The sequence below is a fragment of the Chlamydotis macqueenii genome, chromosome 2 (genome assembly GCF_036417535.1).
Source record: "Chlamydotis macqueenii isolate bChlMac1 chromosome 2, bChlMac1.mat, whole genome shotgun sequence".
Lineage (NCBI taxonomy): Eukaryota > Metazoa > Chordata > Aves > Otidiformes > Otididae > Chlamydotis > Chlamydotis macqueenii.
This window is the reverse complement of record NC_141557.1, coordinates 39140987-39164795: the sequence shown is the minus strand read 5'-3', so window position 1 is coordinate 39164795 and position 23809 is coordinate 39140987. Positions and strand designations below refer to the sequence as shown.

Here is a 23809-nt window from a genome sequence, read left to right as displayed (position 1 = left end):
TCCAAAGCTAGCAGAAAGCATGACAGTTCTGTGTGCCACTTATCAGTCTGACTTTCCAGCTAAAGGAAGGAAATACTGACAGTGCGTAAAAGCCACTTCTAAGGACATACTCTAACAGAGAACACTTTGCAGTATTAATTAATTTGGTTTTACACATAATGGTATATTGTATATACTTTTCCTTTTTGTTTTCACAGTATGCACTGCATTGCATACGTTGTAGTGTCCACCCCTGTATCTTGCTTTGTTAGAGGTAGTGAGATATGAGTCATATCTTACTACCCTATCCTAATTGAGCTATTCTGACGGTTAAAACCAGATGGCATAAACATCTGGGTTGCCTGATGCAGAGCTGGACATGGGGCAGCTGAAAAGATGGGTGGGGTATTTAAGTTGGGTATCTGGAGGTTATCCAGCTGACTGCATTAACAGAAGCTTGCTATCAGTCCCAGTTATCTCCTGGGTGCTCTTCTGTCCCAGTTATCTCCTTCTGGTGATCACCAAAACCGAATGAAAAAGTAGATACAATGAACCTAATTATTTCCCATTAGAGAGTCATACGAATTTACCCTGTTATTGGAATCAACAGGAGTTTTTAAAATATTTTCCAGCAAGGATTATCAATAACTCTCATAAGCATCCACTAAAAATGTTAAAACTCCATATTTTTTTGAAAACTTTGATCTTGGTAGCAATAAAAGTAACTAATTAGCATTGCACAGAATATTTCATCTCTGATTGCTTGCTTAGTTGGGAAAAACAACAACTTTCTAACTTTGAGCCCTTTACATAGATCACTAACAGAATGCGTTGGACACCAGCATGTAACACTACACTCAAACTCTAATGAGAAATATCTAGAATGCTCCCAGAATCACAGCTCAGACGCCAGTAGTTTGCTGTAATTATATGAAGCAACTATTTCCTTGTAATAGAAGTCAGTAAATCTAAGATGAGAGCAAATATTTTAATACTTCACCAACTCCAGTCACAGCAGCAGCTGTTTTGCCACATGAGTACACCCGCTAGAAATAAACTAATAATCTAGAGCACCTCTGGCATCAATCACAGCATCAATCTTCATAGAAGAAAATATGAAATTCCTTACTGCAAAGAGTCAGTTGAGCTAGAAAAATTCACTACTAGGAATCCCATACTATAAAGAAACAAAATAATACAGAAGGTGTAAGCTGCAAAGAACCTAACAAAAATACTGCTTTCTCAACTGTCTTGAGATGAGAACAATGCAGAAATGAGCACACCTTGGTAACAGTGAAACTGTGATTATCAGGATACAGAAATTCAACAATAAAAAACAAAAGATAACCTGCAGAAAAATGCCAAAGTGCTTCAGAAAGAGATGTAACAAAATTAATTATAACATTAAATACAACAGAAAGGAAAATTATGAAGAGAGTTTTTTTAATCTTGATATAGGTATACTCAGGGAAAAAAAAAAAAACTAATTAAGAGTAGCACTTAGATAGCAATGAGGAAAGCATGATTTTTCAATCAAAGTAAGGTTCATTTAATCACAATCAGTGTATTTGTGTTAAGCAAACAAATGACTAATAGTTAAAAGACCTTACCAGCATTGCTAGAAACTACCAATTGCTACCTGGCCAAATGCAAAACACCTGCTAGCTTTAAAGGAGACAAAGTTTGTGGGGAAAGGTATTAGTTTTGGTTAGAATAGCTGGCGCTTAGCTGAAAAAAAAAAGCAGACAGAAAGAAGCAAAAAACTGTAGAGAGAAACTAAAATTGTGTTGTTCTCATTTTCTGTAGCACTACTGACTAAGAGAATCTAACGTGTTAATTTGCTCCTAGCTTTTCACGCTAAATCTTAAAAGAAATTTTGTTTCTTTCTGACATGATCTCATGTCTCAACAGGGGATTGTCACACTGCAAGAGGAACTGTGCTGACAGGGCAACTTACTTGCTGGCAGGAAATGCAACCTCAACTTCATCATTATTTGTTGATGAAGTCAGACAGTAAGTTAAATTATATTTATTTACACTCTTGTAAAACCTACACAGATGAAGCCAGCTATTCTGAACTGGAAAAATGAAAAACACATAATCTTCCAAGCAGTGGGAAAGGATTTCTGTCATGATCTATGAGAATTTTTCAAGTTTGAAGTCAGCTTGCCACACCACATCCAAGCTGTAATGAATAAAATCAAGCGGAGTAGCTGTTAGGAAAGAAAAAATGCAGTAGCTATGAAATGCTAATTTCTCAGATACAAGAATATAAATTATTCTACTGTTAATATCACTTAGCTGATTTCTTTTTCTTCTCCCATTATAAAGCAGTGTTTAATCAAAGTTCAGCACTCCACATTCAATGTGCATAGATGTTAGCATACACTTATGAGTTACAGTTGCTAGAAAAATGGCATAATCAAATAAAAGGCCCATTGGGTGGTAGGGAGGTGAGCAGCAGCCTTGAGCCCTGCACTCCCCAGGGAGGCTTCCCTGACAGCCAGGCCAGCCTTCTCCCAAATTCACGGCCACAAGTAAACCTTACGGAGCACCAGTCGCTGCCAGGATTTTGGAACAGATTCTTTCATAAAACAAGTGTTTGAACACAGGTTTAACCCAGCAACCCGTAGAGTATTTTCGTTTCCAGCTGCTGCGGCAGGAGTTCGGAGCGCTCCACAAGAAGAGTGGGACAGGCTCGTCTCGCTGCCTGCTGCGGAAGGCGACTGCTGGAAGTAAAATACCTAAAGCTCATGGTTTTTCGCGTTTTGCTGTTTAACACACACCCGTTGTTCTGCCTCTGTGTCCTTCCACTACGGCAGCTGAGGTGGTGCGGCGCGGGGGGGGGGGGGGAGACCAAAACAGGGCACATGGGGCACGGCGGCCCTGAACCCGACTCCACCCAGAACCCCTCGGCGACACCAGCCCACGAGCAGGAGTGGCTGCCGCGAGCGAGACACCGCCTCCTCAGCTGAGCTACTGCCGGAGTGGGCTGGGCTCAGCGCGGGGGGGAGGGCTGGGCTCAGCGCGGGGGGGAGGGCGGGGCCAGCCGCGAGGCCCGGATGCGTGCGGAGGCCATGCCGTGACGCCACCGCGCCGGTCGCACCCAATGGGAGGGCGCGGCGGTTGTTTTTGAACACCGGGGAGCGGTGCCAACCGTCCGGCCGAGCGCCGGGGCGTCCGGCGGCTGCCCGCCCTCCTCACCCGCCAGCCTGGAAGCCTTGCGCGCGGGCAGCCGTTGCCGTTGTTGCTAGGAGAGCCGGAGCTCTGCGGAGGACGCCGAGCCGGAGGTGTCTGCTGCGGGCGAGCCGACGGCGGCTGGAGTTTGGCGTGAGGGCGGTATCGTCTCTGCCTGGGGCTCGGGCAGCCGCGGCCGGTGCGTGGGAGGTGCCCGGCGGGCGCGTAACGCGTTTCTGAGGAGGTACGGCTGGTCGCGGGGTGGGCGGGTGGCTGGGTGCGTGTGTGTGAGGAGGGGCTGCCTTCAGTGTTAGGGGAGCCGGGGGCGCCCGCATACACACAAGCCGCCGTGCCGCTCCGATGCGGGTGTTTGGAGGCCTCGGCCTGGTTTCCACCGCGGACGCCGTGCGTTTTGCGGTTCGGATAGTCGGCACTATTGACAGTAGCCACGCTGCAAAAACTGTTTTGAAAATGGCCGTAGCTGTGTGTCTTTTCGTACGCGTGAGTCTCTTCTATGTGTGTGTGTATGCAACTTAAAAATACCGTAAGCTTCACTCGTGTTTCTCTGTGCCTTTTGGCGTTGGGGAAAGTTGTGCAACACCAGCTTAATGAGTTCTTTGCCCTTTGTATTTCTAAAGGTAGAAAATGGCTGGGCGCTTGAAAAAGCCCTTCAAAGACAGTCTGGATGCTATAAAAGAACGAATGAAAGAGAAAAGAAATCAGAAATGGATGAGACTGGGTAAAAATAGCCAGATCTCCACTGTGAAGTCCAAAAAAGCCAGTAAGATGCTTAAATATCTTAATCATTTTCATAATTTTTTTTTATTTTAAACCAAGTTGAAATACTCACTGTTCTGTTGCAGCCAACAGCTCCTTGCAGATGAAGAGCATCCAAGAAAACAACAGAGCTCTAGCTAAAGCTTTGCAAGAAGAAAAGCTCAAACTGAGAGATGCACAGGCTACCATTCTTTATTTAAGTAGAGAGTATCAAGATCTGAGGGTGCAGATGTTTGACTTGGAAAGAAGTCTTAGGTTCCATAAGGCCCAAGGACTTGTGCAGGTATTTTTAATAATAACTTTATGATTTAGTGAGGCTAAACACCAGAATCTGCACCAATCTGCTGATCTCTTTATGATCCTAAATGTTCCATTAAAGGTTAACTCAATATATAGAACAAGTTTTTACGTATTTTCACCTAATCTGGTCGCTAACTAACTATTTTCTTTTTTTTCTGGCCACTCTTTCTTCTTTAATTAAAATCTGTCTTCTATGAATTTAACATTTTATAACAGTTGAAGGTACGTGACACAGATATCTTGTGGATTGAGTTATCTCATAATACTGATGAGAAGTTAATACATTGGTAGTTGATATTAGGGTGTGACAGTGTTATTTTCTTTCTTTTGTCCATTAGAATCAACTGTCAGCCTTGAATGAGATCATTTCAAAAGTTTCTCAGAATTTACTGGACTCAATTGATCTCCTTGGCCCAGCAAAGAATTTGTGTTCCATAGATGTAGTGAGTACCTTTTCCTCTCGAGAGACAAGATGTTACTTCTTCCCCTTACTCCTTCCAGCATAGGTGCCCATAGTTTTTGAGACTTGAGCCTTAGTTTGAAGGTACAACTAGTCCCACAGTTCACGCTATGACATGGGTCCACACTGGGGAGGGGTGTAGTAGGTTGTTAGTGGGACTGAGGATCTGCTACAAGGTGGTAGGGGCACCCTGATTTTCTGTGCCTTTGTGACTTGTTCCCTGTACCATATTCACAGTTCCTTCCCTGTCCACTATCTGTATGATTGGGCTGGTGATGAATGTGCTGAATTGCAGGATCTGAGTATGTGAGGTGCCACAGCAGTTTGTGTTAGCCAGCCAGAAAGAAAGAGTCAAGGGTTTCTTTGGCCCTTCCATGGGCAACTTGGCTGTTGTCTAAAATTTGTATATGGTGCAAGCTTGTTTCAGCTATTTAGTCACAGTAAGATTTATTTTGTTGACAGAATCAGAGTGTGCTTTCTTCAGCTCTTGAAAATACTTGCAGTGTCGTAGGACAAATACATTCAGTGTGAGTATCTTTTATTAATACCTTTTTATACTTGAAAATTCTTTCACAGTAAGCTTAATTTTCTGACTGGAAAAAGGGAAGAAACCCAATGTAATGAAGTAGTTCATTGTTATAAAATATATTGTTACTCAGTAAATACTACTTTTGATATTTTCTCTAGAGGACCTCTACAGTGTGCTGGTGGAGATGATCGAGTACATCCAAGTTGGATAGAGGCTGATAGTGAGAGAAACAAGCTGTCTAATTCTATGTCAGTGATCTGTGAAGAATCGGACTGTACCATTTCCTTAACCAAAACAGTTTTAGACAAAGGTAACTAAAGCAGAGTATCAGACATTGCTGTATTCTGACTCAGGAAAAGGAATGTGTAAGTTTAAACATGTAATTACTGCTTTTGAAATAACTGTCAAGTAATTTTCCACTTATTATCATAATGGTTAGATATTAATGTTGTTAACTGGTAAAGTTTTTGAATGAAGATGCCTAGCAAAATGAGAGAGGAATTTGAAAATGCTTTGTCTTCTATGTACCTGCAATTCAGTTTCTTTATCTACCAAACTATTCAACACAGTAAAGTCATCTTTAGTCACACACTTTCACTTATGAAATCAACAATTGTTAACAAAGCAAAATACTTGGGAAAATAAATGAGATGTACATAACCTTTCCAGACAGAACAGTTCAGAGGAAAATACTAATGTAGTATGCTTAACTGCTTTTTGTCTGCAAGCTGTATTAACAGAGCTTATCGTGATTGCCAAATACTAGTTTATACAAATCTGTGGAGAAAATATTAAGAATAGTATTAATATTTGACAGGTTCAGAGTTTGCACAAAACCTTAACAGATTGTTACTATTTAGCTTTAATATGACTTTTTCTCTCCCATTACAAGGGCAAACATCTGATGTTCATCTAGACAACATACCGTCAGAGCTGGAAAATATTTTGCCAAGTGAAGAGAATGGATTTAGTAATGTGTTATCAAAAAGTGTGTCCACCAGGCGTCACTATTCAAAAATGAGAAATCACAATGAACTTTACATTGGTGTCTTGGACCATTCAGAAGCGCCTGATTCAACAAAAGAGCTTTCTAAACAGGACGAAATTACACTTGAGGAAAGTCTAGAGAAGTGTACTGTAGAAAACATAAATTCAGATATTCCTCAGTTGAATGAAAACAAGGTAGGTTCAGAGCTGATGTTGAGGCGGATAGACTTTGAAACTGCACAGTTCAACTTAAATGGTAATTCTGATCTTAAACAACGCAAGTGTGAAAGCAGAGAAGACTGTCAAGTAAGGAAAGAGAAGCATCAAAAAGGAAAACTGGAATGCCCTAAAAATACTTCCAGACGAAGACCAAAACAAAGACAGGGTAAAGAGGCTTCCAAAGAAAAGTTAGATTTGTTGGGTGACTCCAGTGATGCTTATGACTTTCATTTTGAAGAGCGTGTCCATGTTTCACCTTTTCGACAAAATAAGGTGAATTACACAGATACTGATGCAAATGACAAAGACGACTTATCTGAAACTAATACCATCGAGTCGAGTGATGATTCAGATGATAGCCTCTACGAGCCTTACAAGAGTAAATCGAAAAAAAGGAAGAGTTCAGTGGACAAGAAAGATACATCACCAGTCCATGTGAGGCCAAGGTCTAAAAGATGTTTGGCACAGCGTGAGCAGAAACTTCATAATGGAAAAGAGACTGAGAGCAATAAATCAAGTGACAAGTCTATTAGTAAGTGTAGAAAGTGTTCTGTAATTGCTTTTGTTTCCTTAAGAGAACTTTTGTTCAAGGGATTTACACTTCTTTATTTTTGGGGTTTTTTTTGTTTGTTTGGTTTTTTTTAATAAATACAAACAGAATAATGTTATTAAAAAACCATTAGATTAATTCTTCTGTCTGCGGTTCCCCTCCCCTCCTTGCCCCCAGCAGAAATTGGAATTAAAGATATGTTTTATTTAGGAAACTGGTCAACAGTGAATTAATACTGTATTTTTGATGTGTTTAATGATGTATTAAAGCTGAGGAAAGAGAGGAGAAGAAGAGTATAAATTGTGAGAATAACAAAAATCACACTTTTGCCTGGCACTGCTTAAGGTTAATTTATTTTTCCAAATTAAAATCCTGAATATTTGATCCTCTTATGTATTCTCAAGTGGAAATATGAAGATGATAGTTATAGCTGAGAGTTACTTCACATCTATGATGTTCATTTGCATTCTCTTTTAAGCTACCTTGCCTGAATTGTCTTAAGTGTGCCTAATTTCTTCCCAGGGCAGCCTTCTGAGCCATCCCATCGTGGTCATCTCTGTGATGTTACCAATACCACTTCATTGCTCCCCAACACTGGGAACGCCACTGGTGTCCCAGAAGGACCACCATCTCCAAAACGGAAGCGAAGCTGTACTCTTACTGTGAGCTATAAAGAACCAAGTATTGCAGGGTAGGTGTCTTACTTTCCAGTTTGATACGAAGCGCATGATACTCCATCAAATGGAAGATTTGAGGGGATTGTTTAAATATTGGAAATAAGTTCTTAACAAAACATTCAAAGAGAGGTCTGATGTTAGTAATATGCAATAGTTCATGTGAAATTGAACTTACTAGCTGAAAGTTAATGTTTTGAGTGATGTGGGGAACAAAACTCAATTTTGCCTGTTTTTTGTTGTGGGTTTTTTTTTCTCCTAACAGGAAACTCAGGAGAGGAGATCCATTTACAGATACAAATTTTCTAAATTCTCCAATCTTCAAACAGAAAAAAAATGTTAAATGCAATTCTCTTAAGGAAGTATCTTTGTCAAAATACGAGGAGAAATTTGTTGTTTGTCAATAAGATTTCCCGTCATGACAGCAAAACTATGCTCACTCCATGAAGAAAGAAAATCGGTCATCCAGGAAATTATTGTTGCACAGTATCTTACAGAAATATGCAATTATTTCTATGTGTCTAATTTTAAGGCTATAAAACTAAGAAGTTTTGTTTTTAATCCAGTTACTTGCTTTAATGGTATAGAAGACATAAGGCTAGTTCTATAACTAAGGTGTTTCTGTTCAACCTCTTTTGATAGGATCTGTTCTCATAGTAGAAATATGTGATAGAGAAGATGGTGAATGTAATTTTATTACTTATACCCTGTTTGATCTCAGTGATTGGCAAAGGTGAATTTTAGGCACTTATAATCAAATGGTTTTTCTAAACAAAATCTGTATAAACATTGTTATTATGTAATGGTGGTTGTTTTATATTGAAGTTCATAATAAATATCTTAGTTTTTGGAAAGTGCTTGAAGTTGCTTGGTGTTCTTTTTGCAGGGTTTCCATGTTTGCTTCAAGGGTAGCAATGTCAGCAGTAGGCATACTGTAAGCTAGTGTACTCCTTCCCCACCATACGTGGCATAAACATTGTTTAGAACCAAGAGTGCCAGTTGTAATTTGATTATGTAGCTGGAGCTCTCAAAAATAGCAATTTAGAGTTGGTTAGTACTGCTATGAATGCAAGTTAGAATCAACTTGAATTTTGCTTTGTTCCTATCTGGTTATCTGTGAAGGTTGGTGAAGAGTGCTCTGCTTTGGTGGAGGGTAAAGTAAACTGCTCTTAGGGGACTTAATAATTTTGGCCCTGCTTTGCCAACTGCCTTTGTGAGAGGAAGATCTGCTGTATCTGAACTGGCAATAGGCAGTATGCTAGAGAGAGCACTGTTATAAACTGTCCAGCAAGATTTCAAGGCTGCAGCTTTTCTTTGCTTGAGAAACATTTAAGTAGTATTAATGGATACACAAATACAAAGAGGAAAGCTACATTCAAAATACATAATGTGAAAGAGCAAAAATACGGGTTATTTTGTTTTGCAAGATTGCCCGTCTTGACTCTCCCTCTTCCAGAGGTGTAAGATCTCTCCCTTTCCCTAATAAAAATGTATAGTGTTACCGACTCTTTCACTGGTAACTTCTTACATTAGTCTCTCAAAAGTAATAATAAAAGCTGCAGCTACTGAGCTTTTGAAAATATTTGTTCATAACACAGCCTTTGGATGTTGGGACTGAAACTTAACCTTCCATTTGTATCCTAAAACTTTAGCTCTGGGCTTTATCATCTTTATTCTGACACTCCTTAGTACTACAGGAACTTAAGCAGAATGGTTTAACTGCAGGTGCTCTTTTCTTTTGGCAAACAAATCTGTAACAGCTATTTATCAGGAAGAAAAAAAGAACAAGGGATAGCAGAGCAGCCCAAGGCATGTGTAGCGGGTGTGGGGTTTTTTTTGGATTAAGTAAGCTTGAAGAATTACTGCAGTTCTATCACACCTCCAGGAAGGTGTTGCACCCAATCTCAACTGATATTCCTAGGAGGGTCCAGGACACAGCCTAAGCCTCTTTTGACTGTTATTTGCTACCCTTTGAAGAGTACACTCTTAACATGTTGTGGCACAGCACTACAACTTAGTGGATGGGGGGTGGGGGGAGGAACCAAACCAACTCATCGTTCTCTCTAATTGCTGTCAGGTATTGGACAAGTGTAGGGTTTGTTTATAGCATGCAAAGTAAATGCACCATCTGAGTAACATCACAGTGATAGTAGGTAAGTACAAGTTCAACATGGACTGCAGTTCGCTGTTATGTGTATTGTGTCTTGTGAATAAATGACTCTCAGATAAAAATGAGAAAACAGTATGAGCATGCTTTGAGCTGAAAAATGGGAACTTTTGAACAGCTAAGCCAAAGAGGGTTGAGGAGATGGAAGTAACAGCACTGTAGGTCACTTAGTACGGAGTTGGGAATGCTACTTGGAATTGTCACAGCTTTCCATACTGAATTCTCAGCTCAGCTTAGCACACCATGCTCCCTGTGAACTCAGTGGCGTTCTTTGCATATTTTCTAGTGTAACTGGAAGATGCACTCGGGGAGATTCATTGTGCTCAGTTGTGAAATTGCTTCAGTGTATATATTTGTAGTACAACAACGAATTAATGAAAAAAGAGGCCAAAATAAGTAGGGTTTTGTACATATATAATTTAAAACTATTCTGTACCAGTACAATATATTAATTTTACAAATGTAAAGTTCATCAGCTGTTAAAGCATTTGCAAAAACACATCCTACTGTAACTTTATTGCACAGTATCTATGAAAATATTAATTCTTAAATTAGAAAACAAATGTTTCAATATAGAAGAGACAATCTGAAAGACAGTAAGAAAATCTACTCTGAAAATAACAGAATTTCACAGGATACCAAGCTTAACAGGTGCATCTGTAGGCCCAATCTACAAAACAGGATTATAGCATCCAGTACTGGCTATCAAAAAAAAAAAAAATACTCACTGTACCTTTGTTATAGATCCAAATATAGGTCAGACTAATTTCATACAAAACACTATGGCAAGTAAGTCTAGTGTTAACATTTTGAATACCTTGTGTACCACATTTACTACTTCCAGGTAGTTCCTGACATCTACTTGCTGAATCAACTTGTGATTTAACATTGCACAGGCATTTTACAGGAATATATTCTTTGCCACAACACAGGATTGGGGTTTTTTCAGTCTTATAACTATTGAATTTTACCAGTGTAACATCTGTAAATATAAAACACCAAGAATTAAAGTTAAATCTGGTTTTCACAAAAGCAATTATAATTTACAGTTACAAACTCTAATTAGAAAACGTCAAGTGACAACTTTTTGGCCTGTACTGATCTCCATTAGGAAGTTAAGTGTACCTCTTAACGGTAGTGTAAGCAGCAAAATATATATATGAGATATATATATATGAGTGCTCAATTTGAAGATATACTAACATGAGCTGTAAAATGTTAATGTGTTCCTGGGTCTAAATAATCACAGTTAGTTCATAAGCATTTATAATAAAGCTTGGTAGAAAATCCAGTTTACCACAGAGCCAGGTATGGAAGCTAGAAGCTGTCATATGTTGACTTCGTTTGTGTGCAATAGTCTTATCTCTGCTAAATAATCTACATAATTTGTCAGTGAAGAGTAGTAAATAGGGTGGATCATGAAGTGCATCAAAACCTTAACTCTACTAAGCCAATCAAAATTCTCTAGTATATGTGAATCAGATTTGCTGAAATTATTTTGGGTACTTATGTCCTGCATAAGCCAAGTTACTATGACATTACACATCTAGCCAGATTTTTTTTTTTTTAATAGTGGTTATGAGATTAAAATTTGCAGGTAAAATACTTATCAAAACCCAAAATGAACAGAAAAACTTGCATCTATCAAAGATTACAGGCAGCCCTTTTTCAGAACTGGCTGCTCTTCTCTCACAGCTTCTCAACTAGCTGAGTGTTTCTTTTAAAAAATAATATCTTATAAAAAGATTCTACAAAGAAACAAGTGTTTTAGAACCCTCCCCAAACTGTTGTTTTCCCTTACTGTTTTCTTTTTTACTGGAAAAAAAAAATAATAAAACTTTATCAAATAGGTACTGCATTAGGTAAGCTATAACATCTGTTGTCTAGGAATTTTCTTCGTATTCCCAAACATGTGCAATTTCCCACACATTTTTGTGGGGTTTCAGAGCCTGTAGCTGATAAACTTATTATGAACATACGGTAATGGGCACACAAAAGAATTTTTTTTTAATTAAATACATTATAAAGCATTTTAATAAAATATTTTTTGTAACTTCAGTATAATACATGTTTGCAAAACTAAGAGGGTTTTTAAAAGTGCTAAGTATTAAACAGAAGTTTCTTGAAACCTTAAAGTCCCATGACTCATATATAACGGCTTCTCCTGCCCATAAAGTAGGCACACTGTTTAGTTGTAAAAAAGACAGTGTTACTTGTCAATTAATCCAGCTTCTTTAATTTTTGTGTAGAAGAATTTCTCCAGTATATTGGCACATTTGTAGTATTCACTCTCGGGGGGGTTGTACTCTCTGCAATTTGTGAAGACTCGCTGCAAGTCTGCCATGAATAATTTCTTAGACACGTAGTACCTATTCTTGAGTCGCTCACTCATTGTTTTGAGATCTGTACAGGAGAAAAATAGATTAACAGCCTTTGATTCAAACACTTTTTGTATGCAATATCCCCTTAGACTGATTTGCCATTTAACATGACCTGGCAAAGCTAGGATTTGGAATTCCTAATTGCCTTCATCTGAGGCATTTAACTTCAACAGCAATTGAGCCCCTGGAACTAAGCAATATTTCACTGTAAGAATGATCTTGTGTTGAGTTTATTTTTTTCTTCTTTAAAAGATTAAGGCATCATTCTTTTGTGTTCTTATACTTCTCGGAGTTTTGTGTGGATATTAGGTGTCCCTGACTCTCTTTCTGTGAGGCAAAGCTGTTGTCACCTCTGCTGGAGGGGGCCTTAGAAGTGTACAAGCAAAGAATTCAAACATCACAAAACATGTATGTTAACCTAAAATCCTCACTTCTGTGCAAACACAGCAGAGACGAGACATCTATCCATACTACAAGCAGCACTTGCAGCTCTGAAAAAAAAGACTATATTTGTTCCACACTCTGCATATATTTTAATTACATCTTCAAAGTTTATAGTTACATATCCCCTTTTTAAGAGTCATGTGAGAACAGACCTCTCCTGCTTTCAATGCAACATACAAAACCTTTACTTACAGAACATTCTTTAAGAAATGTTTTCCTTTATACCAAAATCAGTCATCAATAAAGTACTTAAATCATCTCAGTGTTCTCCACACAGTTGCAGTAATTCTTATCAGGCATTTAAAAATTTTGTCTACATTACGAATGTTCTAGGAGTGAGTACAGGAATAGAGGTAGTGACAGGAATAGAGGTAGTGGGAGGTGTGCTGGAGGCCTAGGCTTTTCTCACCTCAGATGCTCTTACAACTATTTTTTTAGCAATGTTGAGCCAGGCTTCAGCAGCAACTTTGCAAAAACATAATAGAAACAGCGGAAATGGAGATCAACTGCCAGCAGGTATTGCAAGGAAAGCAGAGACCAAAGACCTCCAATGCAAATGAATTAAAACCTCAGATTTAAAAATACGATTGCAGGTATTTTTAGTTTGGTTTGGTTTGGTTTTTTTAAGGGAGATTTGACCTTGGTGAAATAGAGAAAAAACCCTGCCAAATTGCCAAGAAGGGATTATTAAAGAAAAGTTTGATGGATGCTCTCAGATACCTCTTCCAATGATATATAACTTGCCATTCACTAGTGTGCACAATATTTTACAAGAGCAAAGCTCATTCAGCTCCCAATAAGTCTGAAATTTCGGTGCCTACATCCATAGAAAACTCTGCCACAGGAGAGTCTCAACACTCTTTCTCTTCATTGCTAGAAAATACATTTCTGTCAGGGATATGGGAAGCCAGCTGCTGTTTTATAAAGTACACCTGTATTTTCTATTTGGAAACTATAAGTTGAATATAAAAAAAAAAATCATTAAGCCAAATTGGTATACACAGGCTAGGAGCCTGTGCAAAGCAACATGAACAAACACTTTCATTCTCTAAGAATGAATTGATAGTAGCCTGCAATGAGCTTGTATTCAATTTTCTAATAACATTAAAAGGTACAGAAACTGTAATCAGAAAGACCGAGGTGAGTATTGCATAAACAGTGAAGGAGTAGCAGGATTCACTTTTCAGTCTGCTGTAACACAAATCAAAACAAGCATCTGTTTAGAACAGCACTAAATCATCACTGAAATGATACGACTCAGCAGTCAAAAGCAAAGAAAAACATTAGCAGTTGCGTACTTCCCTTTGCAGGTAATCCTGCATAAACAATAGCTGCGTGACTTAGAAAGAAAAGTAAATAAATAAATAAATAAATAGCACCTCAGACAACTTTGGCAAATCTAAAATACAAAGAAAAAAGTTAACTTACAATCAGTTGCATGAAGCATTTTCCTAAACTTAAATCAGAGCAAACTGTTAAGAATTAGAAAACCCTGGTACTTTTGGAAAGGTTTTCTCTATATGATGTAGAAAGCTTAAATCTGTTTTTCAAAGCTACTCAAATGCTCAGGTGTTCCTGAAAGTTTGTCTTTAGATTTTTTTAACATACCATTAGGATCTGCAATGACCAGTTACCACACACAAGAATGTATTTGTACAACTCACATAAACCAGCTCAGTCCCGAAAATTTCCAGCTGACTGCACCATTTAAGAGCTTGCTAGGGCTCTCTAGAGCATACTAAGATTTCACATATGTACACTATAGATGCTTCACAAAGGTCACAAAGCAGTCATAAATTTCAAATGACAGCATCATACTCCTGGCACTTCAGAGCTGCAAGCTATTCAGCTGCAAGTAATATACATAAAACAATCAGATTACAATTTATCTGCTATGTTTTCAGCTATAAAGATTTTTAAACTCTATACTTAAAAAATGTTAATGGCATTACCCATGGGAAACCTTATAACTTCATAATATCCAGGAGCTTCTGTTCTCTTCACAGGTTCCATGAAGGGCCAAGCGCTTTGATGGCTCTTTGGTAAAGAAAAAAGTAAGGTATCTAATATGGAAACTCTATATTGGAAATCATTTAAAAATCTTCACAGAAGGTAAACTAGAACTAGCACTCACCTTCACCTGCTGCAGGATGGTTTTTAATGTGCTGTAGAGTTGATCTGGATCCTTGGGCTCCTTACTTGAAAGAAAATATGAATACAAAAAGATTAGCTTGAATCCCTTACCTTCATTCCTACGATGTGCATCTTACCAAAAAGCAACTCCAAAGTTTCAAGCATTTTATGGAAGAAATAAAATTTAAAAAACCAACAACAACAAAAAAAACCCATAACCAAAACCCAATGACACTCCCCCACCCAAAAAAAACCTCACCCGAAAACCACTTAAGAACTCATCCCTTGAAGATTATTTATCTATTTTCCAATGGGTGGAAGGAAATATCAGATGACATTGTTTAAGGACTTTTCTCACAGGAATCTCCAAACTGCTTCATCATTTTATTTCGTGTAGCACTCACCCTCTTTCTTTTCCGCTTGGTTTCCAGCCGGTCTCTCCTGTACACCAACAACATGAGACATTATATGGGAACTACAGTAGGTCAAAACATTAACTGAGTTATTGCAGCTCTAAAAAGATAAGCCATTTCAGCACTGCTGCAGTAAAATGGATTTGTTTTAATAAAAGCTACTGCTAATAAATAACATAACCATCTAGCCTACAGCCCCATTCAATTTCTTACATGCCTCTTCCTCCAGACTGCTGAAAAGATTCTAAAATATTCCTACATGAAACATCCATTTTTTTTTCAATAATTCAATACATATTTTACCACAACCTCTGTAAAGAATAATTATGTCAAAGTCATCCAGTTTGATTCCCTAGGGACAGAGAATAAATTGCAGAAAAGCACAGTTGAAAAAAATCCCACAAAAAGATGATACTTAAATGTCCTAATTCTGTTTTGTCCTGTAAGTCCATGTTTAGCACAGAACTCATCCTTGTACAGCAGCGCAGTGCATAACAGCGGTGCCAGAAGGCAATTGCTGACTACGCTGTGACACAAATCAAAGAGGGATCACATATAAATAAAATTACACACATGTGCATAAAACAGGATCAGCCTGGGATGCCTTGGGGAAATCTTGAAGACAGCGATTGTAATGGAAACACAACAATCTTCATAGAAATCAAACCAGCAGACCAAAACAATTACATTTTAATCAAGAAGAAATATGTGACTACATTAGTATTTCTAGTCTTGGACCTTTCTTGGGCTGTTCTACTTCTGTTCTACACTAAAAGAGGTTGATACGTACTAATTCCAGGGATGCTTTCTATAGGAATCTGCCGTACTCCATCTTTGAAGCAAGAAAGACCAGGATAAACTTTTCGTATCTGAGCTTGTTTCCTTTCTATGAGCTTTTTAATGATCTGTAATAAAGCAGCAGAGAAAATTAAAAAAAAAAAAAATTAATAATTTATTTGCTCAAAAGTAACCCAGAGGATACATGCAAAACTGTGATGAACAGAAATGCTCTTGTTTCCTAATCTACAGACCCACTGAAGCTGGTAACAGGGGTGAGCTACCGGGCTGAACACTGGTTCTGCAGATGAGGCTACCAAGTCTCTCAGCTGCCTACTTAGGCACAAAATGGGAAGAAACGGAGTCACTGCTTGCTGTACTGACCACAAGCTGCACAGCTCCTTGGAAGGAACCAGTAGAGGTAGGGAAGGAAATTTCCTGGAAGCAGGTTTGGGAACTGGCTCTAATTCTAACAGCTGGTGCTTCTGAACTGCTTCAGCACAGCTGGTCAGAAATTTCAAGGCACATATTGAATGCACATATTTCAATGCATGTGTATGTTCATATTTCAAAATTTTAGAAATACTTGTTCACTTGGAAGTCTCCATATAACTGCAGGAGTTGCTTAGATATCAGAGATACTGAAGATTTTCTCTCGAGGAAGTCAGAACAACGCCATTCTTTGGAACCAAAATTCTACCTCGCCTGTAAATGCCAGGAAAGGCTTTTCCAGTTCTGTGGTGCACTCTGTTCTGCTTTGCAATCTTGTTACCTCAGTTCTAAGTAATGTGCTTTGCTGCTCTTGACACACAGCAAGATGCTTACCTAAGCTTTGTGTGTCCTGAATACGTCGCTTTCAAAATGGTTTACTTCATAACTGGGAGTAAACAAATGTACCACAGTTCGAGACATTATTTTCTTTGGAAATAATAAAGATGGACATATTTTTCTTTCTAAGGACCTCGACTCCCCCACACATAGTATTTTCTCTCAAAGAAGAGGAAAAGAAAAAAATCAGACTTTCAATAGAGGTTACGAAAGCTAAGAGAAATACAGTATACAAGAGCACCATGGCCAGATTTCAGCATCATGTCAAAATACTTGCAAACTAATTGTCAAATCCACCTTAAACCCTCTTACAATTTAGGAACTAGTGGCTCTTTCTGATTAAAACAAGCTGTTCAATCAGTAACACTGATTAATAACAAGTCAGCAGGTCACAAAGCTTTGCATGAAGGGATTTTTCATATTTTTCAGAATTGACTGTAAATGAGCTACAAATCAGGCAGTGCAAACTCACAAATGGTGGTCTGTGACCGGTACCTAGTGTCGGGTGACATGGTCTTAGCAGCCATATGTATATAGAATCACTGAATCACAGAATGGTTTGGGTTGTAAAGGACCTTTAAAGGTCATCTAGCCTAAACCCCCTGCAAGGAGCAGGGACATCTCCAGCCACATCAGGTTGCTCAGAGTCCCATCCAACCTGGCCTTGAATGTTTCCAGGGATGGGGCATCTACCACCTCTCTGGGCAACCTGTTCCAGTGTTCCACCACTCTCATTGTAAAACATTTTTTTCTAATGTGTAATCTGAATCTGCCTCCCTCTATTTTAAAACCATTACCCCTTGTCCTGTCACAACAGGGCCTATTGAAGAGTCTCTCCCCGTCTTTCCTGTAGGCCCCCTTTAGGTACTGGAAGGCCGCTATAAGGTCTCCTTCTCTTCTCCAGGCTGAACAGCCCCAACTCTCTCAGCCTGTGCTCATAGGAAAGGTGCTTCAGCCCTGTCATCATGTTAGTGGCCCTCGGGACCCTCTCCAACTAGTCCATGTCCTTCTTATGTTGGGGGCTCCAGAACTGGATGCAGTATTCCAGTATTATACTCTAATTCTTTAAATAAAATCTTAGATCCCATGAAAAGCTTCACTTCTAAAATGACAAGACTAGAAAAGTCTGATGTCCAGTACTGGCCAATACCGGCAGCAAACCAAATCACTACATAATCCATTACTGTCAACATTCAAAATTCTGGTTATGTTCAGGTATCATCTTCACGGCTTTTCATTTCAGCAGACAAGTGAACATTCTTCATAAAGCTGCAGACTGAGGGCTGTTTCTAAATTTCTTTGGAATAGGGAGAATAAAAAGCCTGAACAGTGTTTTGAGTGTCCAAGAGGCAATTCTAAGATAGCACTTCCAAAGGAGTATATATTTATTCTCAGAGAAGATACAATAACATAGATCAATATATAATAACAGCTTTCTTTCTAATAATGGTAGACATGGAATGTCTGGAGGACCAAGGCACTTTGTCTACAAGTAAAGTGTCTCCAAGTGCTTCAGAACAATATGAACATCCCACCAAATAAGAGTGTGAAGTATGCAAAATAACAAATGCTAATAAAGCAGTCCCAGAACCAAAATCTTTAACTCAGGTTTTTGGAAGTGACATGTTCATGGTTTGGGCCTAGAACTGTATCACTGCAGTTAAGCATGCCTGAGATGTAACAGGCTACAAGAGATACATCCACTATCCATTCACTCCAACAACATCCCATCCCTGAAGGGAAGGTGACATGCCCAGTAGCAGACAGGGATCTGAAGAGCAACCCAACCAAGCAGAAATGAAAGGGAAAAAATTATTACCTATGTTGTGTGGACATATGAAAACTTTCCCGATGACTGAAGTTAAGAAACCTTGTAAACTAAATGTATAGCACTCAGATACTGTCTTTCTTTCTGCGAGTATGTGCCAAATAGTTCTACTGGAAGGAAAAAGATTGTTCCACGAAGAAGCATTTTAACAAAGTAAAAAATAAAGAGATTTGAAAAAATAATCCTCTTTCTTTCAAGCAAAATACAGGACATGAAGTATAAACATTCCGTTCAAAAGTCACTCTAATGAACACTACTGTCATTGGGCGGGGGGTAAGGGGAAGAAAAAAAATGACAAAACTGCGTTACAAATCAATCTCACAGGATTTTGCTTTGTTATCATCTATGACAAAATTTAGCTATGAAATACTCCTGAAAGTATTGGTACTTTTCAACGCTTCTGTTATCGTCGAGTTAGTAAGGTAGAATTTAATCCTTTAACTGCAAAATTATGGCACTGGAACTTGAATGAAAGAATTATTCTAACTCATGAAAGTATACATTCCAATGTTTTAAGTATCAAAGCAAAGCAGAGAGCTAACCTGGCACTGACTGAATTGTTTCTAAACATCTGAATAGATTATAATATTCACTATTTCATTTCATCCTTTACCTCTTTCTGCTTTTTAATTATGACAGAAAATTCCGTGTAGGGGATCCTTGGATTTAATTCACATCCCATTAATGTGGCACCCTCATAATCCTTGATGTAGCCAACGTATTTTGCTTTTGGTACTTTAATATCTTTGGAGAAACCCTGAAAAAGGAAAAAACTCAAGTTGTCATGATGTCTTTTTCCTTTTATGTTTGTTTTAACTGAAATGCTGTGATGATTTAGAACTAAATTCATCATAGTATTAAAATACAGACAATACAACGGAAAGTTACAGATCATGGTTCATAGCGTTGCAAACAACATCTCATTGAAGTCACTTGATACAAGAACAGTTAATTGCTTATATGTACAGGAAAAGAAGGGAGAAAGGGGAGATAAAGACATGGAGGAAAACATTTTTAATGTGGACAAATCTCCCTGATTTTTCCAAAATTATACTATTTTAATATTAAAGGATGCCAGTCCTATAGTCGTTAGTCAAGGAAAGTTGCTGTTGAAGTCAATGAGATTACAGTAATTTTATATCCAGAAAAAAATAATATTTTTTTAATTTTGTATTTCAAGTGGAAAAATAAGATAACAAATCCTATTAAAAGTTCCAAAGTTATACTACAGTCTTCATACAGTTCAAAAGTTACTTGGAAAACAAACCCACAAAAGAATTAACCAAGACAATAAAAATCAGTGTAGGACTCTCACTTTGGTTACATTTAATTCTTCTATTACAGGGGTATCTATGAAACTTCAGTAAAAATCAGGAACCCAACCAGGACTTCTGCCTCACAATTTACCACCAAAGGCTTCAGAATGACATGTAGACTGAGCACCTTCAAATTGGGGAAGGGACATTTCAGGGATGAAAAGAGTCTGTCTGCACAGATCTGATAGCAGGGTCACAAGCCTAGCTTTTACTCATTTTGAATGTGTGAAGAGCAAATTGTATCCGCTTTATATACAGAATCACAGAACAGTTGAGGTTGGAAGACACCTAAGAAGGTCATCTAGCCCTATCCCTGCTCAGACGAGGTTCTCATCAGACCTGGTTGCCCAAGGTCACGTCCAGTCTTAAAGACTGCCAAGGACAGAGGTTCCACAAGCTCTCTGGGCAACATTTTCCAGTATTTAACCACTCTTAGGATGGGAAGAAAAAAAAATAAAAATTCTTTCTACCTAGTTGCAGTTTCCCACGATCCAACTTGTGTCAGTTGCCTACTCCTATTGCTATACATCTCTGAGAACAGTCTGACTCTATCTTCATTCTATTGTCTGACCAGATAGTTGACACCTGTTTAATCTATCAAATCTATTTGACAGATTAGACATCACAATCTTTCCTGAACTTGAACCTCATGCTTCAAATCACGAGGAGCTGTGAGCACAGGTCAGGTAAGCTCTAGTCTGCTGTAGGTATGTCTGGTCCTTTTTTAAGACTTCTTACAGAATCAGTGAAGGAACTGAATGAATGAAGAAGCAACCAATCCATATTCAACTGTTTTTTCAGACTTGACAAATTACAGGATATACCATACACCTATATTCAGATGATTCCATCAAAGTATAATGCATTATAAACCAATATCATTACACAAGATGAACACAGAGCACATTTTGCAGATAAAAAAAATATACACATAAAACTGCACTATGCATTTTATCCACCTACTTTGTCATGTCTACTTGTTTAGTTCATCACTGCTAGATGTTAACTTCTTGCAGCAAGTGATTTCTTATATTGACTTACCTGTTTTTTGAAGTAGCCGATAGCATACTCATCAGCATACGTGAGAAAGTTGAGAATGTTGTGTTTTATGTGGTATTCCTTCAGATGATTCATTAGATGAGTCCCATAACCCTGTGTGAAATGTACAAGAAAAAGCCATTACAAAGCCTTTGGGGACTGTGCGTATTAGAAACTGTGGAATGATTGTTACTACTGACTGTTTTCCAAAATGCGGTCTTTCCTCTAGTTCCCATTTTAAAGATTTTCTTATAACTAACTTAGTAAGGTGTACTCAAGAGCAAAGTGTTTTCAGCCTTTTAAGGGTATCTTTGTGACTCAACAGAAAACACAAAATATCACAGCTTCTAGCGTCTGATTCACTATTAACCTAAAAGAGACCAAAACCTAGATTGTCTCTAGGAGTAAAGCATGGTTCTAAAGAGGTACATTGTCCTGAAAGTTGTAATTCAAGGTACACGTCTTTTTTTTTTTCTTTTTCGGTTATGCATCAACTATTAACAGTCACCTATTTCACCATATTCACATATATTGTAATAATAATTAGCCTTATCACTTAAAAATTGCAAAGCAGTAGGAATACCAAAGTGACTCCTTCTAGAAGAACCCATTCTGAGACAAGATCTCGGTTTTACTGTGTTCTGTGCACCTGTAGCAGCAACAGCCTGTGCTTCAAAGGATTTATAATCTGAACTTATCATAGGGCACAAAAGGGAACAACGAAACCATTATTACAATAATAAGCAGCAGAAAGTTATTGAGTCCACCATGAAATAAAAACCTGTGCCTTCTGACTGCACATAGGAATAATTTCCATTTTCACTCAACCCCAAAGTAAACAAAAGGTACCATTTATTCACAATTCCAAGTAAGCTATAGTCTTCCCCTTCTGCTGTAAGAGGAGTACACATAAAACAGACAGGAAAGCCCACAATAATGTGCTGTTCCTGCATATGTTCCAATTTTAACATCACAGAGAGTAACTGGACACTTAAAGAAATATACACGGAATGTTTCTGGGTACTCTGTTCTTGAAAACTGAGGACATTTTTACTTATGTACATAAGCCAGAAAAATAAATTAGAAAATATATAGTTCTGATTTAATTCATAATTTAATAGCCTCAAACATGAAAACAGCCAGATGAAAGCACATTAGGATACTGTTGAAGTTCAATACAAAAAATTTAGTAGCAATACATTTTCTTTAAAACCCTGGCAATCTGGGTACGAAATCTGTGCATTAGTCCTTCCTTTCCAGCTAGTGTTTGGAGTATCTGGTAGTCGACCTTATATTTGAAATTAAGACCTCATATGTGTAAAAATAAGTACTTCTGAATTTGAGGAAGCTCTTAAAGCTGTATGTTCACTCCTTAAAGTGGCACACATCATGCATGGTATCAAATACAAAGAAGTAGTTTGACAACTGCCGACACATTAAGTGGCACAGCATTCCTTAGAACTCGGAGGTGCTCAAGATAATCAAGAGACTTTCTAATTGCAAATTTGAGTTCTCAAATTCTTTGAAGAGGATGAAAGCCCTGAAACAAAAATTTGAATGAAAAACATTTTCCTTAAATGCAAGCTACCAGTACCTGAGCTAGCCCAGCTCCTCACTTCCCTTCTCATCAGCAGGGTGAAAGGAACAGCCTATGGGAGACTGACATTTTATTTACACCTAAAACACTGCAATTCATTCCAGTAATTCTGAAGCATCTCATCTCTGACAAGAATGTCAGCTTTGTGTCTCAAAGAAATTCCAACAATTGTGATGACAAACATTTTCTGCTGACCTATTATTTTTATAATCTTCAAAGGATTTATTCATTCACACAAACACTTGCCAAAGTCTAACAGTCATAAAAGGAAACTAAGCCATGTACAGTAAAATTTAAAATAATTTTGTAATATAGGATCAAACTATCTCAAAAACAATCCAACTTTTAAATATCACATATAAAGGAAAACAGCACCCATGTTTCTTACTCCAGCCTCAAATTGAATTAAAATAGGAATTCATTTTTCCCAACAGTAGGCAGTTCACTCATGTGAACATTTAGTTTTTCTCATTTACCTGCTGGTAGGTATAGGAATGTGGGAAGGCCAATTTTCAGAAAGATCTTCACATACAGTGAGGCACCCAGAGAGCAACAGCAGAAATTGTGCATTATGTGTGCATATGCAACGTAGGGAAGCTTTCTGGGGGGGGGGTTAGATTTATTTGCTCTATTAACTGTTTAATATCTTTGTTGGCAACAAGGACAGTAGGATTGAGTGCACCCTCTGCAAGTTCGCCAACAACACTAAGCAGTGTGGTGTGGTTGACACGCTGGAGAGAAGGGATGCCATCCAGAGGGACCTTGACAGGCTGGAGAGGTGGGCCCGTGCAAACCTCCTTAAGTTCATTAAGTTCAACAAGGCTGAGATTCAGACTAGATACAAGGAAGAAACTTTCTACAATGAGAGTGGTAAAACACTGGCACAGGTTGCCTAGAGAGGTGGGACTGAATGTCCCTATCCCTGGGAATATTCAAGGCCAGACTGAACAGGGCTCTGAGCAACCTGATCTGGTTGGAGATGTCCCTACTCTCTGCGGGGGGGTTGGACTAGATGACCTTAAAAGGTCCCCTCCAACCCAAATTATTCTATGATTCTGTGATTATATTCTGAAAGGTTATTCCTAGAGAATCACAACACACCTTTGGCAGCTTAACTTGTGTAGTGCAGTTGGTTGTTTCAGTAGAATGGAAACAGCCCTTATGAATTATCCAAGCTTAGATCAGACATACCTAAAGCATGGTCTGTTATTGTTCACATTTGCTAAAACACTTGA

The 23809-nt window shown here is 38.3% G+C and overlaps 2 protein-coding genes across 6 annotated transcripts in view; one reads left to right on the top strand and one right to left on the bottom strand.

The window, feature by feature from the left end:
• The first annotated feature begins 3801 nt into the window (after window positions 1-3801).
• SGO1 (shugoshin 1) lies at window positions 3802-8115 on the top strand. Its single transcript, XM_010119001.2, has 8 exons — window positions 3802-3937; window positions 4020-4216; window positions 4572-4676; window positions 5156-5220; window positions 5381-5532; window positions 6115-6960; window positions 7501-7669; window positions 7918-8115. The coding sequence occupies exons 1-8, from the start codon at window positions 3802-3804 to the stop codon at window positions 8057-8059; spliced, it is 1812 nt and encodes a 603-aa protein (XP_010117303.2). The 3' UTR covers window positions 8060-8115.
• A 2101-nt stretch (window positions 8116-10216) lies between these two features.
• The window catches only part of KAT2B (lysine acetyltransferase 2B), a 44143-nt gene continuing 30550 nt past the window's right edge, over window positions 10217-23809 (bottom strand). For 3 of the 5 annotated variants that reach the window (XM_086742658.1, XM_086742659.1, XM_086742662.1), the window contains exons 12-18: window positions 20981-21091; window positions 19237-19380; window positions 15981-16095; window positions 15182-15218; window positions 14779-14842; window positions 14597-14681; window positions 10217-12222 (exon numbers count right to left, since the gene is read on the bottom strand). In XM_086742658.1, the coding sequence (XP_086598784.1) occupies window positions 12029-12222; window positions 14597-14681; window positions 14779-14842; window positions 15182-15218; window positions 15981-16095; window positions 19237-19380; window positions 20981-21091 (750 nt within the window). In that variant the 3' untranslated portion in view covers window positions 10217-12028. Of the gene's footprint in view, window positions 12223-14596; window positions 14682-14778; window positions 14843-15181; window positions 15253-15980; window positions 16096-19236; window positions 19381-20980; window positions 21092-23809 lie in introns of those variants that run through there. The other 2 variants (XM_086742660.1, XM_086742661.1) reach the window with 2 other exon arrangements.

Excerpts from the sequence above, each read along its gene's own strand:
- SGO1 (XM_010119001.2), top strand. The coding sequence starts at position 3,802 with ATGGCTGGGCGCTTGAAAAAGCCCTTCAAAGACAGTCTGGATGCTATA. Across the intron at positions 5,221-5,380 it reads GTAGGACAAATACATTCAGT|AGGACCTCTACAGTGTGCTG; the intron begins GTGAGTATCTTT and ends TATTTTCTCTAG. Across the intron at positions 6,961-7,500 it reads ATCAAGTGACAAGTCTATTA|GGCAGCCTTCTGAGCCATCC; the intron begins GTAAGTGTAGAA and ends ATTTCTTCCCAG.